General features: G+C 45.6%; 1 protein-coding gene across 1 annotated transcript in view; it reads right to left on the minus strand.

Moving 5' to 3' along the window:
• The window catches only part of PCNX2 (pecanex 2), a 238,070-nt gene that overhangs the window by 133,400 nt on the left and 84,904 nt on the right, over window positions 1-19,766 (minus strand). Inside the window, exons 16-17 of the mRNA XM_074948848.1 lie at window positions 2,829-2,938; window positions 571-667 (exon numbers count right to left, since the gene is read on the minus strand). Of these exons, the coding sequence (XP_074804949.1) occupies window positions 571-667; window positions 2,829-2,938 (207 nt within the window). The remainder of the gene's footprint in view (window positions 1-570; window positions 668-2,828; window positions 2,939-19,766) is intronic.

The raw sequence follows: 19,766 nt of genomic DNA on the forward strand, positions 1-19,766 counted from the left end.
CTCCACTACGCAATTTAAACCAAGTAAAATAATTAAGTTTAGCAGAAGCTCTGGCTTCTACACCAAGCAGTAAAGTAGTATATTTTCCATACACTCCTTAAACACTACTTACTCTCACAGATGCTTACACTTTAGGGATTATCTAGCTCCCCAGTGCTTCGAGGTGGCCATTATGGATGCTGTGCTGAGGAGAAGGAAAGGTTTCTAGCTGCTGGGAAGCAGGGCAATTTAGAACTTCTGGATGGAATCAGCCACACCTTAAACCCTTCTGGGAACCCCATCCTTGCCCAGCCTGAACTCTTGAGGTCTCCCCCTTCCCCTGAGTATCAGTCACCAATACTCTCCTAAGGCCATGTCTACAGTGGCAGAGTTTTTTCGCTGAAAATTTTGTCAACGATCAAAAAGCGCTAAAAGAAAATGGTTGTTGCATGTTCATGCTGTCTTCCTCTGTCGGCAGAGCGCATCCACACTTGAGGTAGTAGCATTGACAATTGAGCATGGTTAAAGGATTCCACACGGGTGGATTGCAGGTTTCCAGTACATAAAATAAATAATTTTAAAAAGCCTTACCACTGACTCTCTCATCTTCTCTGGGAGTGGATCTGTTGATGAATCTCTCAAATTTTGACGTAGAGAGTGAGGAAAAAATTTACATTGAATAAGGGACCTATTAAAAAAAAAGATTTGTTAGAATACAGTAGTTCTGAATAACAGCTTTTCAGCAAATGGGGTTATATGCCATTAGTAAGGGGAGAAGAGACATTTTAGAGCCCAACTTTACCCTTACATACACATATTCTACTGCTGATAGCAGGAGATTGCTATAGAAAAGCTGAAAATCTGACCAGGGCAGTGTCAGCTTCCTCACCAATAAGGAAGTGTAGTCTAGAATCAGCACAGTAGCATTAATTGGGAAGGGACCACATGAGAGGATAGTTCAGTTCCATGCTCTTTCTAATCTTTGACCACTAATGAGAATGCTGGCAAGGGGGTTCTTTAGTGCCACTTCTGATGTCAAACACTGATATTACAAAAGGTAAAATGTTCATCTCAATATAAATTACATGTTCATCCTCATTTTAGTTTTACAAAACACCTTCTCCTTCATCTTAAAATTTATGCTGGAGGCCATCCCTTAAATACTGTTTCCAATCCCCTAAACTCCATTTAGTTAAATTCAGTCATTAAAAGATATCTTAAACCTCTTTTGGGGGATTATACATTTTAATCTTGATTATACAATGAATACTTGATGTTGTTGTAGAATCAGAAACTCATATTTTAATCTCAGACAAGACATTTAACAATTATTTGAACTACTGAGAATTTGATTAAGGTCGTTAGAAGATTAGAAACTAGATTTAAAAGGTGGCCAAACAATGAATTCAGGGATTCAAAACATCTTATTTAAAACAAAAGATAAGAGTTTTTGTTTAATTAAAGATACTAATGGACTGAGAATTATATCCTGAGGAAAATACACATTTAAAATCTAAAGAACTCATTCTTGAGTGCTTATTTGGTATTTTTCTGTGTGTATTTTACACAAAAACTGAATAAGCCCTCCTGTGTGTAATGCCACAGCTCCTTTTCACCTTCCTTCCCATTCCTGTTTCCTCCCCTGCGTAGAATGACTCCCCATTGTCTCCCTCAGTATTACCTGGCTCTCTCTGTGAATGCCCAAAAAAGACCCCCACCAAGATGGCAGGGGGCCCCATGTTTCTAGCTGCACCTCTGCTTCTGTCAGCCCAACCTTCAGATCATCGTGTTGCTTGGTCTACACTGGTTCTTCACAGTCCCTGGATTCAGCTTTAAATGCTTACTACCTTGAAGAGCAGTTAACATCAGTGGAGAGGCAAAGGTAATGGAACTGACACGAGAAAAGAGTTGTGATCAGATCATGCTCCCCAAGGGTCAGAAACTCTTCCTCTTGCTTCTTATAGTGCTTTCTAATGCATCTCCCCAAACCCTGATAATTAGCCTGTCCCCAGGTTGCATCCATTGGAGATTAGCTGGTTCCATAAGGGTTAATCATATAATTCCCAGACAGCAAAATCTGACCCAAATAACTTAGTACTGATGAAAAGTACCAGATTTATTGCCCTGGTGGTTGAAGCCCTTTATTCATTTACCGAACTGATACACCATGGGCAGCAAGTGTGAACACTTCCCATTTCATCAAAGTACTTTGGGTACCCTGTGATGAGAAACTGAATAGCTTGGTTTCTGTTTATTCATTCATTGTTCTTTCTGCTAAGACAACTGACAGTGGCACAATTTAGTGACAAATCTGCTGGTAGTTTTGCAATGGGGACAGCTGGCTACTGGAATGGACCAAGAGCAAAATATATTTCATACAAGCTACCAAACTAACGACACTACCTTTCAGCCACTGACAACAGTCTTTGGCCCTGATCCAGCAAATACTTCACTTTATGATTGTACATCATCTCACTGATTTCAATGGGACTACTCATGGTAGTACACTTACGCACATACATGAACGTCTGCAGGATCAGTACCTTATTTTGTACCATTTATCTAGAGGTAAATGTGTATCTTATTGCTAGTCCTTGAGATATCCAGTCCCTCTCAAAAAAGAATGTTTTCTAAAACACTGGTAACAATAACCATAAAAGCCCTCCTTTATCATACTTTTTCAGTATGTTTCTTTCTAGTGAGACCCAAGTTTACACAACCAACTTTGTTAGAAGATGACTCAAGTCACCGAATTCAGAAATCACCCTCTCCAGACGTAAATATCACCCTGTGCAATAGTCTACATGCCATATAATATAACCAATAAAAAAAGTTTGCTGACAACTTACATAAGTACAGATGGATCACTGCTTTGCCTACTAAGATGATAAGAAAGTGCAACTAAAAGGCCACAGAAAGCAGAGAACAGTGCTGGAATGTGTCGAGCATCCCATGGTTCCTAATGGGAAGGACAAAAAGGAGAATACTTTTATGTTAGGAATGCAAAACTTACTTTTTAAAGGAAGCTAAATCCTATAATAGAGTGGAGATCTACAGTACTCAATACATCCTATATCAAGGAGTTGTAGTTCTCTCATAACACAATCTATTATTGTGAGAATGGCTGAGATGTTACAGAAATACTTTAGAATTATACAAACTATATACAAAAATATCTCCATAATCACCAATTAGAAAAGAAACTAGAAAACACATGAAAAGCAGATTTTTTTACCTCTAAATAAAAACCAGAGGCAAAATTTATAATCCTCATTAAAAGAACAAACTAGAGATGTGCATAAAATAAATTGCTTTTTATTTGCTAAACCTTAAAATCAAAGGTTGTTTACTCAACCTTTGGCAAGCTTTCTCAATAGCCTGCATAGAATATTAGGGTTGGAAGAGACCTCAGGAGGTCATCTAGTCCTACCCCCTGCTCAAAGCAGGGCCAATCCCCAACTAAATCATCCTAGCCAGGGCTTTGTCAAGCCGGGCCTTAAAAACCTCTAAGTATGGAGATTCCACAACACCTCCCTAGGTAACCCATGCAAGTGCTTCACCACCCTCCAAGTGAAATAGTTTTTCCTAATATCCAACCTACACCTCCCACACTGTAACTTGAGACTATTGCTCCTTGTTCTGTCATCTGAGAACAGCCTAGCTCCATCCTCTTTGGAACCCCCTTCAGGTAGTTGAAGACTGCTATCAAATCCCCCCTCACTCATCTCTTCTGCAGACTAAATAAGCCCAATTCCCTCAGCCTCTCCTCATAAATCACGTGCCCCAGCCCCCTAATCATTTTCTTTGCCCTCTGCTGGTCTCTCTCCAATTTATCCACATCCTTTCTGTAGCAGGGGGCCAAAAACTGGACGCAATACTCCAGATGTGGCCTCACCAGTGCTGAATAGAGGGGAATAATCACTTCCCCCAATCGGCTGGCAATGTTCCTACTAATACAGCCCAAAATGCCATTGGCCTTCTTGGCAACAAGGGCACACTGTTGACTCATATCTAGCTTCTCATCCACTGTAATCCCCACGTCCTTTTCTGCAGAACAACTGCTTAGCCAGTCGATCCCCAGCCTGTAGCGGTGCATGGGATTCTTCCGTCCTAAGTGCAGGACTCTGCACTTGTCCTTGTTGAACCTCATCAGATTTCTTTTGGCCCAATCCTCCAATTTGTCTAGGTCCCTCTGGACCCTATCCCTACCCTCCAGCGTATCTATCTCTCCCCCCAGCTTAGTGTTATCTGCGAACTTGCTGACAGTGCAATCCATCCCATCATCCAGACCATTAATGAAGACGTTGAACAAAACCGGCCCCAGGACCCACCCCTTGGGCACTCCGCTTGATACCGGCTGCCAACTAGACATTAAGCCATTGATCAGTACCCGTTGAGCCCAACGATCTAGCCAGCTTTCTATCCACCGTATGGTCCATTCATCCAGCCCATACTCCTTTAACTTGCTGGCAAGAATGCTATGGGAGACCATATCAAAAGCTTTGCTAAAGTCAAGATATATCACATCCACCACTTTCCCCATATTCACAGAGCCAGTTATCTCATCATAGAAGGCAATCGGGTTGGTCAGGCATGACTTGCCCTTGGTGAATCCATGTTGACTGTTCCTGATCAGCTTCCTCTCCTCCAAGTGCTTCAAAATGGATTGCTTGAGGACCTGCTCCATGATTTTTTCAGGAACTGAGGTGAGGCTGACCGGTCTGTACTTCCCCGGATTCTTCTTCTTCCCTTTTTTAAAGATGGGCACTATATTTGTCTTTTTCCAATCGTCCAGGACCTCCCCCGATCGCCACGAGTTTTCAAAGATAATGGCCAATGGCTCTGCAATCACATCAGCCAACTCCCTCAGCACCCTCGGATGCATTGCATCTGGCCCCATGGACTTGTGCATGTCCAGCTTTTCTAACTAGTCCTTAACCTGTTCTTTCACCACTGAGGGCTGCTCACCTCCTCCCCGTACTGTGCTGCCCAGTGCAGCAGTCTGGGAGCTAAGCTTATCTGTGAAGACTGAGGCAAAAAAAGCATTGAGTACTTCAGCTTCTTCCACATCATCTGTCACTAGGTTGCCTCCCCCATTCAGTTAGGGTCCCACACTTTCCCTGACCTTCTTCTTGTTGCTAACATACCTGTAGAAACCCTTCTTTTTATCCTTCACATCCTTTGCTAGCTGCAACTCAATTGTGCTTTGGCCTTCCTGATTACACCCCTGCATGCTCGAGCAATATTTTTATACTCCTCCCTAGTTATCTGTCCAAATTTCCACATTCGCTATTCTTTCTGCACATCAGGATGGTTTGTTCCTGTGCCCTCAATAATGCTTCTTTAAAATACTGCCAGCTCTCCTAGACTCTTTTCCCCGTCATATTAGCCTCCCAGGGGATCCTGCCCATCAGTTCCCTGAGGGAGTCAAAGTCTGCTTCTCTGAAGTTCAGGGTCTATATTCTGGTGCTCTCCTTTCTTCCTTTTTTCAGGATTGTCAACTCAATCATCTAATGGTCACTGCTGCCCAGGTTGCCACCCACTTCTACTTCCCCTACCAATTCTTCCCTGTTTGTGAGCAGCAGGTCAAGAGGAGCATGGCCCCTAGTTGGTTCCTCCAGACGGACAGAGAGATATGCCAAGTTCTGTAGGCTATGGTAATGTAAACAGCAACATGCAAACAAAAAAATGCAGGCATGAACAACGCTCTTGCAAGGATCAAACACTCTTAACATTATTATTTATTATTAGAAGGGGTAAAACAGTGGTTGCCATTGTTAAGACTCAGCTCCAGCATCCACTTTCAGTTGTTCCTAACTTTCTAAAAAAACTGCTCTTTGGGCTAAAATTTTCCATGTTTATTTTCAACTCAGAATATTCGTGGAAACTTTGATGATAATTAATTGATGCCCAGTATCTTAAAAATGGCTCCATCAAATACATACTTCATAATATGACTGAGTCATATTGACACAGTGCGGCTACACACTTCCCCATACATGTGTCTTATGTCAAAGCCACAACTGACCCTTGGGTGTATAACTTCTTTTCCAAAACTGAAATACATTAAAGAGCCTTGCAATTTCAAAACTACTTTATACTGTATGAGACATAACTCCTTCCCCTTCCTAGTATTAAATAAACCCTAGATGATCATACATATTCTTTTACGTGACTTCAATAGTCCATTACGTAATGCACCTCTCTGTTCTTAGCCTGCCCCCTCTTCTGCAGCTAGTTACTACAGCTAGTCTTTACTGCTCTTCAGAATTAAACTACACAGCAATCAGGGAAAACACATTCTATGCCAATGCGGCATGTTTTACAAAAAGTGTAACGAACCCATATCCATTTTGTCATTTTCCTTCCTGACTTATGATGTCTGGTAGAGCTCTAATTTAAAAAAGCTGAAAGAACAACATAGTCAATAATTGGACAATGATTCTTCTCCCTGGGGGGAAAGGAATGACAGGTTTCACTCCTGGATGGTGATGTTATCTGTCATTCCGGAGAGGGAGTTTGTATTCCTAGTTGCCTTCATTCTGTTTAGGTGATGTCTTGCTCTTTCATTCCATATACAATTTTGACTTTGATTCACACACACAAATAGTGGTTTTTAAAGCAAGTGAAATGCAGGTGCAGGGTTAAGGATGAAAGTGATGAGTTAAATAAACACTGAGGCTGAAAGAAAAAAAAAATTTGTTTCATCAGAGGTTCACCTACTCCCAAAATAACCAATTAAGAGGTGGATAAGAGCTTCTCTGGAATTTAAAAGTTTGTTGCCCTAGAAATAAAAAACATTTTTTAAAAGAAGTTAGGCACAGTAGAAGTATCCAAACAAACAAAAAACCCACTTTCTCATGTCATTTGTCCCCTTTTTTGAAAGAAAAGGCTTCTCAAGCCTGATACACCTTTACGTTTCAAAGGTACTTTGTAGTAAATCCTGCTCCCCACTCAACGCCAGAGAAGGTCCTGCACATGGTAGAATCACTGTGGTAACATGTAGTAATCAGGGTTGTTTTGATTCGGAACATCCCCCTCATCGCAGATAGCTAGTGCAGGCTGCTGCTACCACACCAGGAGTGAAAGTATAAAGGCTGCAAGAGTTGCTTGGTCACTGGCTGCAGTGTAGCTGGATGCTGAGACAAGCACCCGTTGTGTAAGAGGTGATGTATAGGTTCTGAGTTTTAACCCTAACCCTATATATTTTAGCAATGCATGTTGAGAAGTGATTTTGCAACCACTTATAATTTTATCATCATTCAGCCATTTTTGTCCCTGCCCCATCCTAGACACACAAAACTCTTCTTTGAGCACAATTTACAGGGCAGGTTTTGAAATTCAGCTGTTTTTTATTCCTTTACTTTTAAAGACACGGTAATAATAAGTGGGAAAAACCCCTCACCTCATTCTTGTAAAATATTTACCTCTTGGCTGAGATCTTACAAGGCAAACTTTAGCCAAAAATAATTTTTCTGAAAGTTATGAGCAAGTGGAAGCCCGTGGTTGTAACAAACTTCTCCACAAATTTAACCATAGTATTTTGGTACCAAGTGTATTCTATTTTCAATGAACACTAATGACTGAGGACTGTGAGTTACCCTAGGAGCATTTATTATGTTCATTCGTCCATTTATGTTAATCCAGAAGTAAGAATCATAATGTTGATTTATTTAGATGATCTGTTGATGGCAGAAAAGTTATTAGAGTGAAGGGAGGAGCTCCCCATAAACTTCTGCAAAGCTACCTCATTGTTCTCCTTCAAAACCTCTCTTTTCTCTCCTGTTCCATGGTGCCTACAAAAAAACTTGGCAACAGTTAAGCCACTTGTGGGCTGAAACCGCTGCCTATTATGCTGACTAACATGGTCTCACTGTTTCCTTATAATCCCATCTGGCTATATACATCTGTTGTCTCTTCTCTTATATTTCAACTGTAAGCTCCTTGGGGCAGGGACTGTCTTTTTATTGTTCTGTGTTTGTACCCCTAGCATAATGGGGTCTTGGGTCCATGACATGAGCCCTTAGATGCTACTGTAACACAAATAAATAAATAATACATTGTACTGAATTTGCACTGAGCCCTTGCTGACATCTTTGTAGTTGTCATAAATCTCAAGAACATTATAAGGATCCCAAAAAGTATCCAAAAATGGTAACACTTTTTATATTTATAAACCTTGAAAACAGCCAGTGTTAAAAATGAAGTTTCCATGTGCTTGGTTTGACCTAAGTTTCAGCTAGTTTTCAATTTACTAGTTACAAAATTCTAAAAATAGGGGGTTAGACAGGAATTGCTGACAGATTTTTCCATTCAACTTTACTATGTGGCACTGTACAGTAATATACTCTCATTCTCTCACACATAAAACTAATCTTGGACCTTCTCTACTTCTACAAACAGGTTTCTGCAAACACATTTTACTATTCTTTTTGTTAAATCCAGAAGATATTATTTTCATCACCAGTGAAAAACACTGAAATACAACAAAAGATGGGTTTTTGGACACAGATATGGTTACAAATAACTTACTACTCATTGCAAAGCATAGTATTTGACGGCGCTCTCCAAAATTTACATCCTTAATAGCTCTTGTCTGGACCCCAAGGGTCTCTAAATTAGGAAGTATATGAATTGATGAACCTGTCTCCAGAAATCTGCTTGAAGTATTTTATGTGGTTGAAATAAAACTGTGCAATAAGCCTATAATTCTATATTTGGTCCCTTACTCTCTGGGAATTCTATGTATACACGAGGGTCCATTCAGTCTTGTTTGAAAACATTTTGGGGGCAGTTCTAGCTGTCTGAAAGGGAGCTTTGCATTCTATATTTTGCCACGGTAGAACTTTAATTAGCACAAATATATACCAAATTATTAGTGCATGGATGAAGTTAGTGTTCTTAAAAAGCATGTATCAAGAAGCACTGTTCCACTCATTATTATGACTTCTGAGTTTGGGCCTTAATCAGACTACAAATCAAACTATACTAATTCTAAGATGTTCTGAGTCGTGCTTAGAATAGGCACTGAAATTTAGAAATTGCCTACCAAAAGCCATAGATAAATTATTTTTTAATATTTGATTCCAGGCATACAGCACAGCTACTTACATACTGATTATACACTTCTGATGAAGATGATTTGCAATTATCTAGAGATGGAACAGGCCACCCATGCCACTTATAAAATGAGTACATTTACTTCAGATTAATATTTTTCCCTAGATCCAGTATCTGTTTTTCCCATGATGATTAAGATAACCCATAAGTTCCTTAAACAATTAAAAGAAACTGTAGAAAAATTAATTTGGATCTTAATAAGCCACAAATCAAAGTCAGTGGCTATGTGGTGCAAATAGGGCTAATTTTAAATCAGGGGTTGGCAACCGACGGCACGCGAGCCAATTTTTAATGGCACGCTGCTACCTGCCGGGGACAACAGCATGCAATTAAAAATGTTGCCCGGCCCACTCTTCTCCGCCCACCACTCTCCTTGCAGGGCGGGCAAGCTTCCCCCTCCCCTCGCCTCTTCCCCCAGGGTGCAGGGTTCCTGCCCCTCCTTCTCTCCCTCCCTGCGGCCGATCAGCTGACAGCCCTTACTACGAAGGGGGAGAGGGAAAAGCAGAGCCGCAGCGCGCTCTCTGCTCCGGGGACGTTGGGGAAGGGGGTGGAATCGGCATATCCGCTCCAGCTCCCTGCCGTGAGCTGCTCAGGTCAGGGGGCTGGGAGCACCCCAGCCCACACTCCCAGCCCTCTGCCCTCACCCCTGCACTCCCCACACACCTCAGCGTCGTGCCCTGACCCCTGAACTCCCCACAACCCCAGCCCTGACTCTGGCACCCCCCACAAGTACCCAGCCCCTCCAGCCCCCTGCCCTGATTCCTGCACCCTGCTCACACACCCCCAGCCCCCTGCCCTGACTCCTGCACCCCCCAAACCTCATGCCCTGACACTTGCACCCCCACATCCACATCCCCACCCTGAGCACCAAACGGGAGCTCCTGCACACGCACACCCACATTCCCACCTGCACCCCTCACACCAAATGGGAGCTGCCCAGGTAAGCGCTCCACTCCCAAACCACCTGCCCCAACCCAGAGCTCCCTCCCTCATTCTAGCTCCTGGCCAGACCCTGCACCCCAACCCCCAGCCTGCTTCTTCACCCCCAGCCCTGTTCTCAGTGCACTCCCACCCTCATCTCAGTGCAGAGAGAGGAAGAGAATGGGCCAGAATCAGGGAGAAAGTAGGTACCTACTCGATGTGGACAGGGCCGGGACCCCAGACTGGCAGCGGGGCTGAGAGGAGCCAGCAGCCGGGACCCTGGCTGGCAGGAGCTGGCGGACGGACCCCCAGACCAGCAGCAGGCTGAGCTGCTCAGCCCACTGTTGGTCTGGGGTCCCGGCCGCCAGCCCCGCTCAGCCCGCTGCTGGTCTGGGGTTCTGGCTGCCAGCTCCTTGCCAGCTGGGGTCCCGGCCACCGGCCCGCTCAGCCCGCTGCTGGTCTGGGGTTCTGGCTGCCAGCTCCTTGCCAGCTGGGGTCCCGGCCGCTGGCCCCGCTCAGCCCGCTGCTGGTCTGGGGTTCTGGCTGCCAGCCCCTTGCCAGCTGGGGTCCTGGCCGCCGGCCCCGCTCAGCTCGCTGCTGGCCTAGGTGAACGGAACCCCAGGCTGGCAGCGGGCTGAGTGGGCCGGCAATGTAAGATCAGCATTTTAATTTAATTTTAAATGAAGCTTCTTAAACACTTTGAAAACCTTGTTTACTTTACATAAGACAATAGTTTAGTTATATAATATATAGACTTATATAGAGAGACCTTCTAAAAAACGTTAAAATGTAGTATTAGCATGCAAAACCTTAAATTAAAGTGAATAAATGAAGACTCGGCACACCACTTCTAAAAGGTTGCCGATCCCTGTTTTAAATTGTTGGATGTCAAGTCATTTATTTAAAAAAATTACTAAAAATATTTAGTTTAGCAAAACAAGAAATAGTAGGCCAGGTCTTACTAATTTACTGAGTTTACTGCCAACTCAAAGATGTGGCTCCCACTATTTTAGTTGCATGGATTTTTTGGTTTTGTTTTTTACAGTTGTTAGAGAACCATCACTATTGAGACCAAGCAAAATAATCAGATTATTAATCATGGCTATTTTATTATTAAGGAAAAGTAAACATTAAGCATTAAGCCTAATGATAAAATAGTTACGTCCATTACAATCTCTTCTGTACGTCTATCTGTGGAGAGCTTTTACCAGAGATTACAACCTTAAGTGTGAAATGCTTCTGGGGGCATTCTTTCTTTGGTAAGTTAAGACTAAAGTATCTTGTTTCCTACAACTATTGTGAAATGCTGTCTTAAGTATCTTGGGGCTTGTCTACACAGAAGGATAATACCTCTATAGGGGTGTCATTTCTAAAGCGCACTAATGTGTTGTGCATTCACCGGTCTGTGTGAACCCTGCTGGTGTACTTTAACACAGTGCTGTTTGAAACAGTATTACATTGAAGTGCACTAGGGAACCTTTAGTGTGCACCAGCAGAGCCTACATACACCAATTAATGCACAACACATTAGTTCTCTTTAGAAATCACACCCCTGTAGTGTGCATTACTCCACTGTGTAGACAAGCCCTTATTAGATAATTTAAAACTGTTTATGTATGGGCAACAGAATTTGTCTAATGGCAGGTGGATCCTGTTAGTTATTCTAAATAACCAGACAATTTACAGTTGGGCAATGTAAGCAATCTTAACTAAATCCTATGCAATTGAAGAAAATATTTAAATGTGTTACTTAGAAGAAGCCATTTAAGGAGCTGTTTTAAAACAGGCCAATTATGAATATTAAGAATTTTAAATCCAACTTAATCCCATTATTTCTCTGTTTACCAATGTTTAGTCCCTGTCTCATCTCCAGGAATACGTGGTCTAACCATTTGGTGATTAACAGGAGAAACTGTTAATATTTTAAATTATCACAGCATTTCCATATCCTAACAAAATTACAAGAGATTTTAAATCTAATCCCTTGGCAGTATTTTGGTTAATCTTCTCTCACCAATCCATGTTGAAATCTTGGGGAGGTTTCTTTGGTTTGGTTTCTTCTTGAGTCTTTTCTGTTCTTCTAAGCTCTTTGTAGTAGCTTGTTTTTAGAGATGGGCAGGATGAGTTGTGGAGTGCTTGCTGTTTAAGCAGGGTAGCAGAGGTGCTTACTTCAGAGTTTTTTTATACTCTTCTCCTTCCTATTTCCATGAAATTATAGAAAAATTACCTCTTCCAAGCTTGTTTAGATTCAAATTGGTTCCTAGAATTTCTTCATTGGCTCCATACCACCAGGGTTGGCTTAGGTGATACTTTCAGCTCCTGAACATGCAGTCTATTTAATGAATATGCAACATTTCTAATTACCTTTGTTCTGCATGTAGCAGAAAAATCCCAGATAATCTTTTGAAGTTAGAAGTTAACTTTTTCTTTACTTTCAGTCCATTTTTGAAATCTTTCTTCTATTTTATTAGAGTTCAACAAGAAATGAAATTCTGTTTCCAAAAAGTCCAAACACTCCTATTCTTCATATGGAAGTTTTTAGTTCTCAAAACAGTCATCCTACATTAAATAACTCTTAGAAAGCCAGTAGTTTAAAAAGTTATTTAAGAAGTTGTTGATTCTTTTATAATAATTTTTGGAGAAATAATTCTTCAGGTCTTTCTGTGTTGGGTGAGGGGGTTGCTTGTACAGTGCCAGTAATTAATTAATTCCCCCTTAATATAAATACTCTATAATTAAATGGCTTCTTACATTAGTAACTAGCTCAGCAAGGTCATTAAATTCTAAGCGTTTTACCATTAGCAATGAAACTAGGAAATTATATTAGGAGCTTTGCACTTAACTAACATACTTGCAAATATTCCAATCAAAATTATTTCCCATTTCAATATTTAAGAACTAAACAAAAATTTAAAATATTTCCAACTATATATGTTTTTCCTTGAGGTTTTTAAGAGACAAGCAGAAGTTTTTCTTTGAAAAGAAAGGTTAGAGGAGCTTCATATAGGTCCACTTTACCCCTAGGCTTTATGGTTTGATAAGGCTCTTCAGTAACTCTTCTCTTTGACATCCATTTTGTGTGTATTAGTTGCAGTCTTTACAATTAAAATGCCTATCAAATATTTTATACACCGCACCAATCACGACAACCAAGCTTACATCCATTTCTCAAAACATGGTATAAAAAAATTCATAGAGAAAATTAAAGCAAGTTTAAAATGAAGCTTTTCTGAATTTGTCTAAACACTCTTTGGGGTAACAAACATGGTTTTATGGTGAAGGAGAGGTTATCTTCCTGCCATTTGCTTGTCCCTGGGGACAGAAAGCTGAAACCTTCTGCAATTTCTTTAAGCCAGCCTGAACATTTTATAAAAAATGGTTACTTACCTTTTGTAATTGTTGTTCTTCGAGATCATGTCCATTCCAATAGGCATGTACACGTGCCGCATGTACTATCGCCAGAAGCTTTTCCCTAGCGGTACCCGTCGGGTCGGCTGTGGAGACCCCTACAGTGTCGCCTCCATGGCGGTGTATATATGTCCCTGCCGACCCGCTGCCTGCTCAGTTCCTTCTTGCCGGAATACTCCGACAGCGGGTAGGCGGATGGGATTTGGAATGGACATGAGCAACACATCTTGAAGAACAACAGTTACAAGAGGAAAGTAGCTGGTTTTTCTTCTTCGAGTGATTGCTCATGTGCATTCCAATAGGTGACTTCCAAGCAGTTACCCCGGGGGAGGGGTCAGAGTTCACCTAATAGCTGAGTGCAGGACTGCCCTACCAAACCCAGCATCATCCCTCACCTGCTGGGTAATGGCGTAGTGAAGGTGTGGACTGAAGACCAGGTTGCCACCTTGCAGATGTCCTTGACAGGGACCTGCGCCAGGAAAGGTACAGACATCTCCTGCGCTCTGGTAGAGTGCGCCATAATCAGCGGGGCTGGAACTTTAGCCAGGTCATAGCAAGTCCTGATGCAGGATGAGATCCATGACGAGATGCGCTGTGATGAGATCAGGAGCCCCCCATTCTTTCTGCAATAGCACTAAAGAGCTGTGGTGACTTACGAAACAGCTTTGCGCGTTCAATGTAAAATGCTACGGCCCGTCTAACGTCCAAGGAATGGAACATGCGCTCCCTGTTAGTGGCATGGGTTTAGGGACGAACACAGGTAAAAATATGTGCTGGCTCACATGAAACTGGGAGACAACCTTAGGCAGGAACGCAGGGTGGGGACATAGCTGCACCTTGTCTTTATAAAATACCATGTAAGGCGGTTCGGAGCTCAGTGCTCTGAGTTCAGATACCCTTCTAGCAGAGGCTATAACCACCACGAAAGCCACCTTCCAAGAAAGGAAGGAGAGAGAGCAAGTAGCCATGGGCTCAAAGGGGGGCCCCATGAGAGAGGACAGGACCAGGTTGAGGTCCTGGGGGGGGGATGAGCCGAGGTACTGGAGGATAAAGTCTGTCGAGGCCCTTAAGAAACCTGCTCACCATGGGATTACCAAACCCTGATCCCCCCGCCGTTCCCGGGTGGAAGGCCGAAATGGCCGCAAGGTATACGCTTAGGGATGATATTGCTAATCCTTGGTGCTTGAGATCTAAAAGATAGTCCAAAATAAGGGGAATTGGGGCCGATTGTGGCTCAGTTCCCCTTTGTTGAGACCAAATGGAGAAACGCTTCCACTTAGCCAGGTACGTGGCTCGAGTGGAGGGTTTCCTACTCCCCAGCAGGACCTCCCTAACCTAGTGCGAGCACTGAAGCTCAAGAGGGTTCAGCCATGGAGCTTCCACGCCATGAGGTGGAGTGACTCCAGGTTGGGGTGCTGTAGATGGCCATGGTCCTGTGAAATTAGGGTTGGACAGAGAAGGAGCGCTACTGGTCTGTCCACTGAGAGGTTCAGTAACATGGTGAACCAGTGCTGGCGGGGCCCCGCTGGCACTATGAGGATTAAGGAAGCCGTGTCCTGACAAGTGTATGAGGGGGAATGGCAGGAACGCGTACAGCAGGTGACCTGTCCATGATAGATGAAAGGCATCTGCGGTGGAGCCTGGGCTGTGGTTCAGGAAGGAGCAGAATCTCTGGCACTTCCTGTTGCTCCGCATCGTGAACAGGTCCATGTGGGGAGAGCCCCACCTCTGGAAAATTGAGTGAACGACGTCGGGCCTGAGGGACCACTCATGTCCATGGAACGAGTGACTGAGGCCGTCTGCCAGCTCGTTCTGCACCCCCGGAAGATGCAACACCTGCAGGTGTATGGAGTGGGTGATACAAAAGTCCCAGAGCGCAAGGGCTTCCCAACAGAGGGGAGAGGAACAAAAACCATCCTGTTTGTTTCTACAGAACATCGCTGCAGTATTGTCCATAAGCACTGATATGCACATGCCCTGAAGACAGGCCTGAAATGCTTGGCATGCCAGGCGAACCGCCCTGAGCTCCCTCACATTAGCTCTGCATGGGACCAGAGGCTCTGGGTTCTGACGTTGTCCAGATGTGCTCCCCAACCGAGCGCCAAGGCGCCTGTGACAAGGGAAAGCATGGGTTGAGGTTTTGCAAAGGGTACTCCCACATAAACCAGCTGTGGTTGCAGCCACCATTGGAGAGAGTGGACAATTTGAGGTGGAAGGGTCCCTATGGAGTCCAATAGGTCCCTGCCCGGTCTGTGCACCTGCGCTAACCACGTCTGGAGGGGCCAAAGGCGCAGCCTGGCATGCTGTACCATGTATGTACAGCCCGCCATGTGCCCCAGTAGTCTCATACAATTCCTGGCCGTAGTTGTGGGGAAGCAGAGAAGGGTCTGGATAATGTCCATGAGCGCTTTGAAGTGCAGTTCCGGAAGGAACACCCTTGCGCGTGTGGAATCCAAGCAAGGGCCGATGAACTCTATTCTTTGTGTGGGGGTCAATGTGGACTTGGGCTCGTTCAATTCAAGTCCCAACCTGTGAAACGTAGCCCAGGCCAGGGACGTGTGCTCCACCACCTGTGCTTGGGACTCGGCCTTGATGAGCCAGTTGACCAAATATGGGAACACCTGCACCTGGCACCTGCAGAGGAAGGCCGCCACTACCACCATACACTTGGCGAACATCCGGGGGGCCACAGAAAGGCCAAATGGGAGCACCTTGAACTGGTAGTGCTGGCCACTGACCACGAATCTGAGAAAGCGTCTGTGGGCTGGAATAACAGCAATGTGAAAGTACGTGTCCTTCAAGTCGAGGGCAGCGTACCAGTCTCCCGGATCCAGGGAGGGAATGATGGCAGACAGAGAGACCATGCAAAACTTTACCTTTTTCATGTATGTGCTGAGGTCTCGTAGTTCCAGAATAGGCCGAAGCCCGCCCTTGGCCTTGGGGATGAGGAAATAGCGGGAGTAGTACCCCTTGCCCCTGAATTCCTGAGGAACCTCCTTTATTGCCCTTAGAGCTAGGAGCGATTGTACCTCTTGTAAAAGGAGTTGCTCGTGAGAGGGGTCCCTGAAGAGGGACAGGGAAGGGGGATGAGAGGGTGGGAGGGAACAGAATTGGATAGAATATTCCACCCCCACCATGCTGAGGACCCAGCGGTCTGACGTGATCTGAGACCAAGCCGGTAGAAGCGGGAAATTCGATTCACAAAGGGGGGGAACAATCCAAGAAGGCGACTGGGTCGCCATCCTCATGCGCATCTTCAAAAGTTGGGCTTGGGGCCGGGGGGCTGTTTGGTTGAACCCTGGCCTTGGCTCAAGGAGGATTGCGATGGGCGCCTCCTGTTATTTCTGCCCCTCCTCCTAGGTGGATCCCGCCTAGGGTGCCCCGGGTAGAAACGGTACGGGGACTGAGGTCTAAAGAGCTTTCTCTGAGGTGCTGGGGTGTGCAGCCCCAGAGACTTCAGTGTCGCCCATGAGTCCTTCAGGCTGTGCAGGCGTGTGTCCATATTTTGAGCAAACAGACCCTCACAGTCAAAGGGGAGGTCCTGTGTTGTGTTTTGGGCCTCAGGTGTGATCCCCAAAACCTGAAGCCACACACTGCGCCACACAGTGATGGCAGTGACCATGGTTCTAGCTACAGAGTCCGCTGCATCCAGGGCTGCCTGGAGAGCGGTCCTAGACACAACTCTACCCTCCTCAAGGAGCGCACCGAACTCCCTATGAGAATCAGCCGGGATTAACTCCTGGAATTTAGCCAGTGAGTTCCAGAAATTAAAAGCGTATCGGCTAAGCTCTGCCTGCTGAGTCGCTACCCGAAGCTGGAGCCCCCCAGTCAAATAGATTTTACGGCCAAAGAGATCCAGCTTCTTGGCATCACGTGACTTAGGTGTGGGGCCTGGTTGACCCTGCCGCTCCTTGTGGTTTGCCACATCAACCACCAGAGTCCCCAGTTGGGGGTGGGTAAACAGGTGCTCATAGCCCGTTTGCGGCACAAAGTAGCGTCTCTCGACCCCTTTAACTCTTGGTGGTATAGAGGCTGGGGTTTGCAAGAGCACCTTCGTGGTGTTCTGAATTGTCCTTATGAGGGGCAAAGTTACTCTGGAAGGACCCTCAGGGGTGAGGATGTCCACCTTCGGATCTGAGTCCTCCATAACTTCCTCTGCCTGGCAGTTGAGGTTAACTGCTACCCTCCTAAGCAGGTCCTGGTGGCCTTTGGTACCCATTGGTGGTAGAGTGGTGGAGGTGCCCACCACCGCCTCGTCCAGCGAAGAGGAGGAAGAGGTTCCTGGGACAGGGTCTTCCTGCCCCTTGGGTTCTCTGGAGGCTGGGCCAGGTACCTTGGAGCACCCCGCGACCGCAGGTTCAGGTGCCACTGACATCGGTGGAGGAGGGGCCGTGCTTGTCTGTGGCCTCTCAACAGCCCTGTCCTGTAAAGGATCCTCAGGGGCCCTAGGGTGTAGCATGCCATCAACGTCGCTGATGGAGGGGCACAGGGGGCCATCGATACCAGCCTAGATCCCAGACCTTGACCCTGGTGGTAGGCCCAGGGTGTCCAAAAAGGCCATTGTACTGGGCCCTGCCACTGGGGTGGCCAAGTGTCGACTGGTGCCGGTTGTTCCGCCGGCCTACAGTGCCGGGATCGGTGCCGGGACTGGGAGTGGCTGCGTCGGGACACAGACAATTCTGCGTTTGACTCTGACGAGTATTCTGTACCCGACCACGGGGGAGCAGAGCCCGACGGTGCCGGGGAGCAGTACCAGGGAGATGGAGATCGGCGCCTGAACATCATGGGCTTCCCCCGATAATGAATCAACGGTGGCGCCACCATCACCGCCGCCAACAGTGCCGCCATTGCCATCGGTGTCATGACTGGTGTTGTAATCGCCCACGGTGCCAGGCACGATGCCACAGTCGGTGCTGTCGCCGGTGTTACGGGTGGTGCCTGAGTTCACGAGGCTGGGCCCCATACCTGCGGAGCCAGGTACTGCGCCGTCGTATCAATGAGGTCTTGAGCCACTTGATATGTGTCCGGAGTGGAGGGGAGGTCAAGCTCTTCCTCTAAATTGTCACGGGTAGGAGAGTCCGTTCTCGCCGGACTCAACGGCTCTGTGACTGGGGCCAGAGTCAACGGCGCCAGTTCTTGGGGACCAGACCAAGGGTGTCCTGCCAGAGGACGCACCCCACTGGAATCCCCCCTCAGCTTCCTGACAGGGGAATGTCCCCAGTCTAGTTTCTTTTTCTTATGCAGCACTGGGGGCTGTGAACGATGCTGCCGCGAAGCACTGGCCTTCTGGGCAGGAGAGTGGTGCTGGTGCTCCCTGGTGGAGTCCTTCCTCGGTGCAGGGACATCCCGCACTGAGGCCAGTGCGCTAAGCACCGAGGATGCTGGTGTTGGCTCAGGCTGTGGCTGAAGGGCTGACTCCATCAAGAGGAGCTTCAGGCAATAGTCCTGCTCCCTCTCAGTCCTGGGTCTGAAGCTCCTGCAAATAGGGCACTTATGTGTCTGATGGCCCTCCCCGAGGCACTTGAGACAGGCGGCGTGCGGATCACTTGTTGGCATAGGTTTTGCACACCTCTCGCACGCTTTAAACCCCTGCAACTGAGGCATGCCCCGGCGCCAGGGAGAATAAAACGGGGGGAACCCCCCGAATTAAGCTAAACTAACTCTACAACTATTAACAATTAACTAACAACTATTTACACAGAAACAAGGGAACCACTAGATAAGGCACTTGCAAAAGCAAGAGACTAAGCTGTTGCAACGACCATCACGGGTGGTAAGAAGGAACTGAGCAGGCGGTGGGTTGGCAGAGACATATATACACCACCATGAAGGCGCCACGCTAGGGGTCTCCACAGCCAACCCGACAGGTACCGCTAGGGAAAAGCGTCCGGCGATTGTGCATGCGGCACTCGCACAAACCTATTGGAATGCACATGAACAATCACTCAAAGAAGAACATAACTAACTAAAACACAGACAGATAGTGTTATATTTTCTAGCAGCCTGGCTATAACATACTTGTAGCTATATCTTAATATTCAGTAAAAGCGCAAGTAAGTTTGTAATGGACCTAATATTTAAAAAAATAAGTTATAATCATTTTTGCATCAATTTTGAGGTCTGTCTACCACAGCGGGAACAACACAGAAGAGAGAAATCTGGTGATTACAAAATATTTCATGGTGTATTATTATTCCTCAAAACAGAATGCTGACGGATTGGTTGCAGAAAGGTAACCAATTAGAATGGTAAAGACGAAAAGTGACACACTGCTAAACCCAGCACTCTGAATAATTGTGGGGAAACAGGAAGATACACCTGAGGGTTTAAAAGAGAAT

Source organism: Natator depressus, chromosome 3 (assembly GCF_965152275.1).
Source record: "Natator depressus isolate rNatDep1 chromosome 3, rNatDep2.hap1, whole genome shotgun sequence".
NCBI classification, from domain to species: Eukaryota; Metazoa; Chordata; order Testudines; family Cheloniidae; genus Natator; species Natator depressus.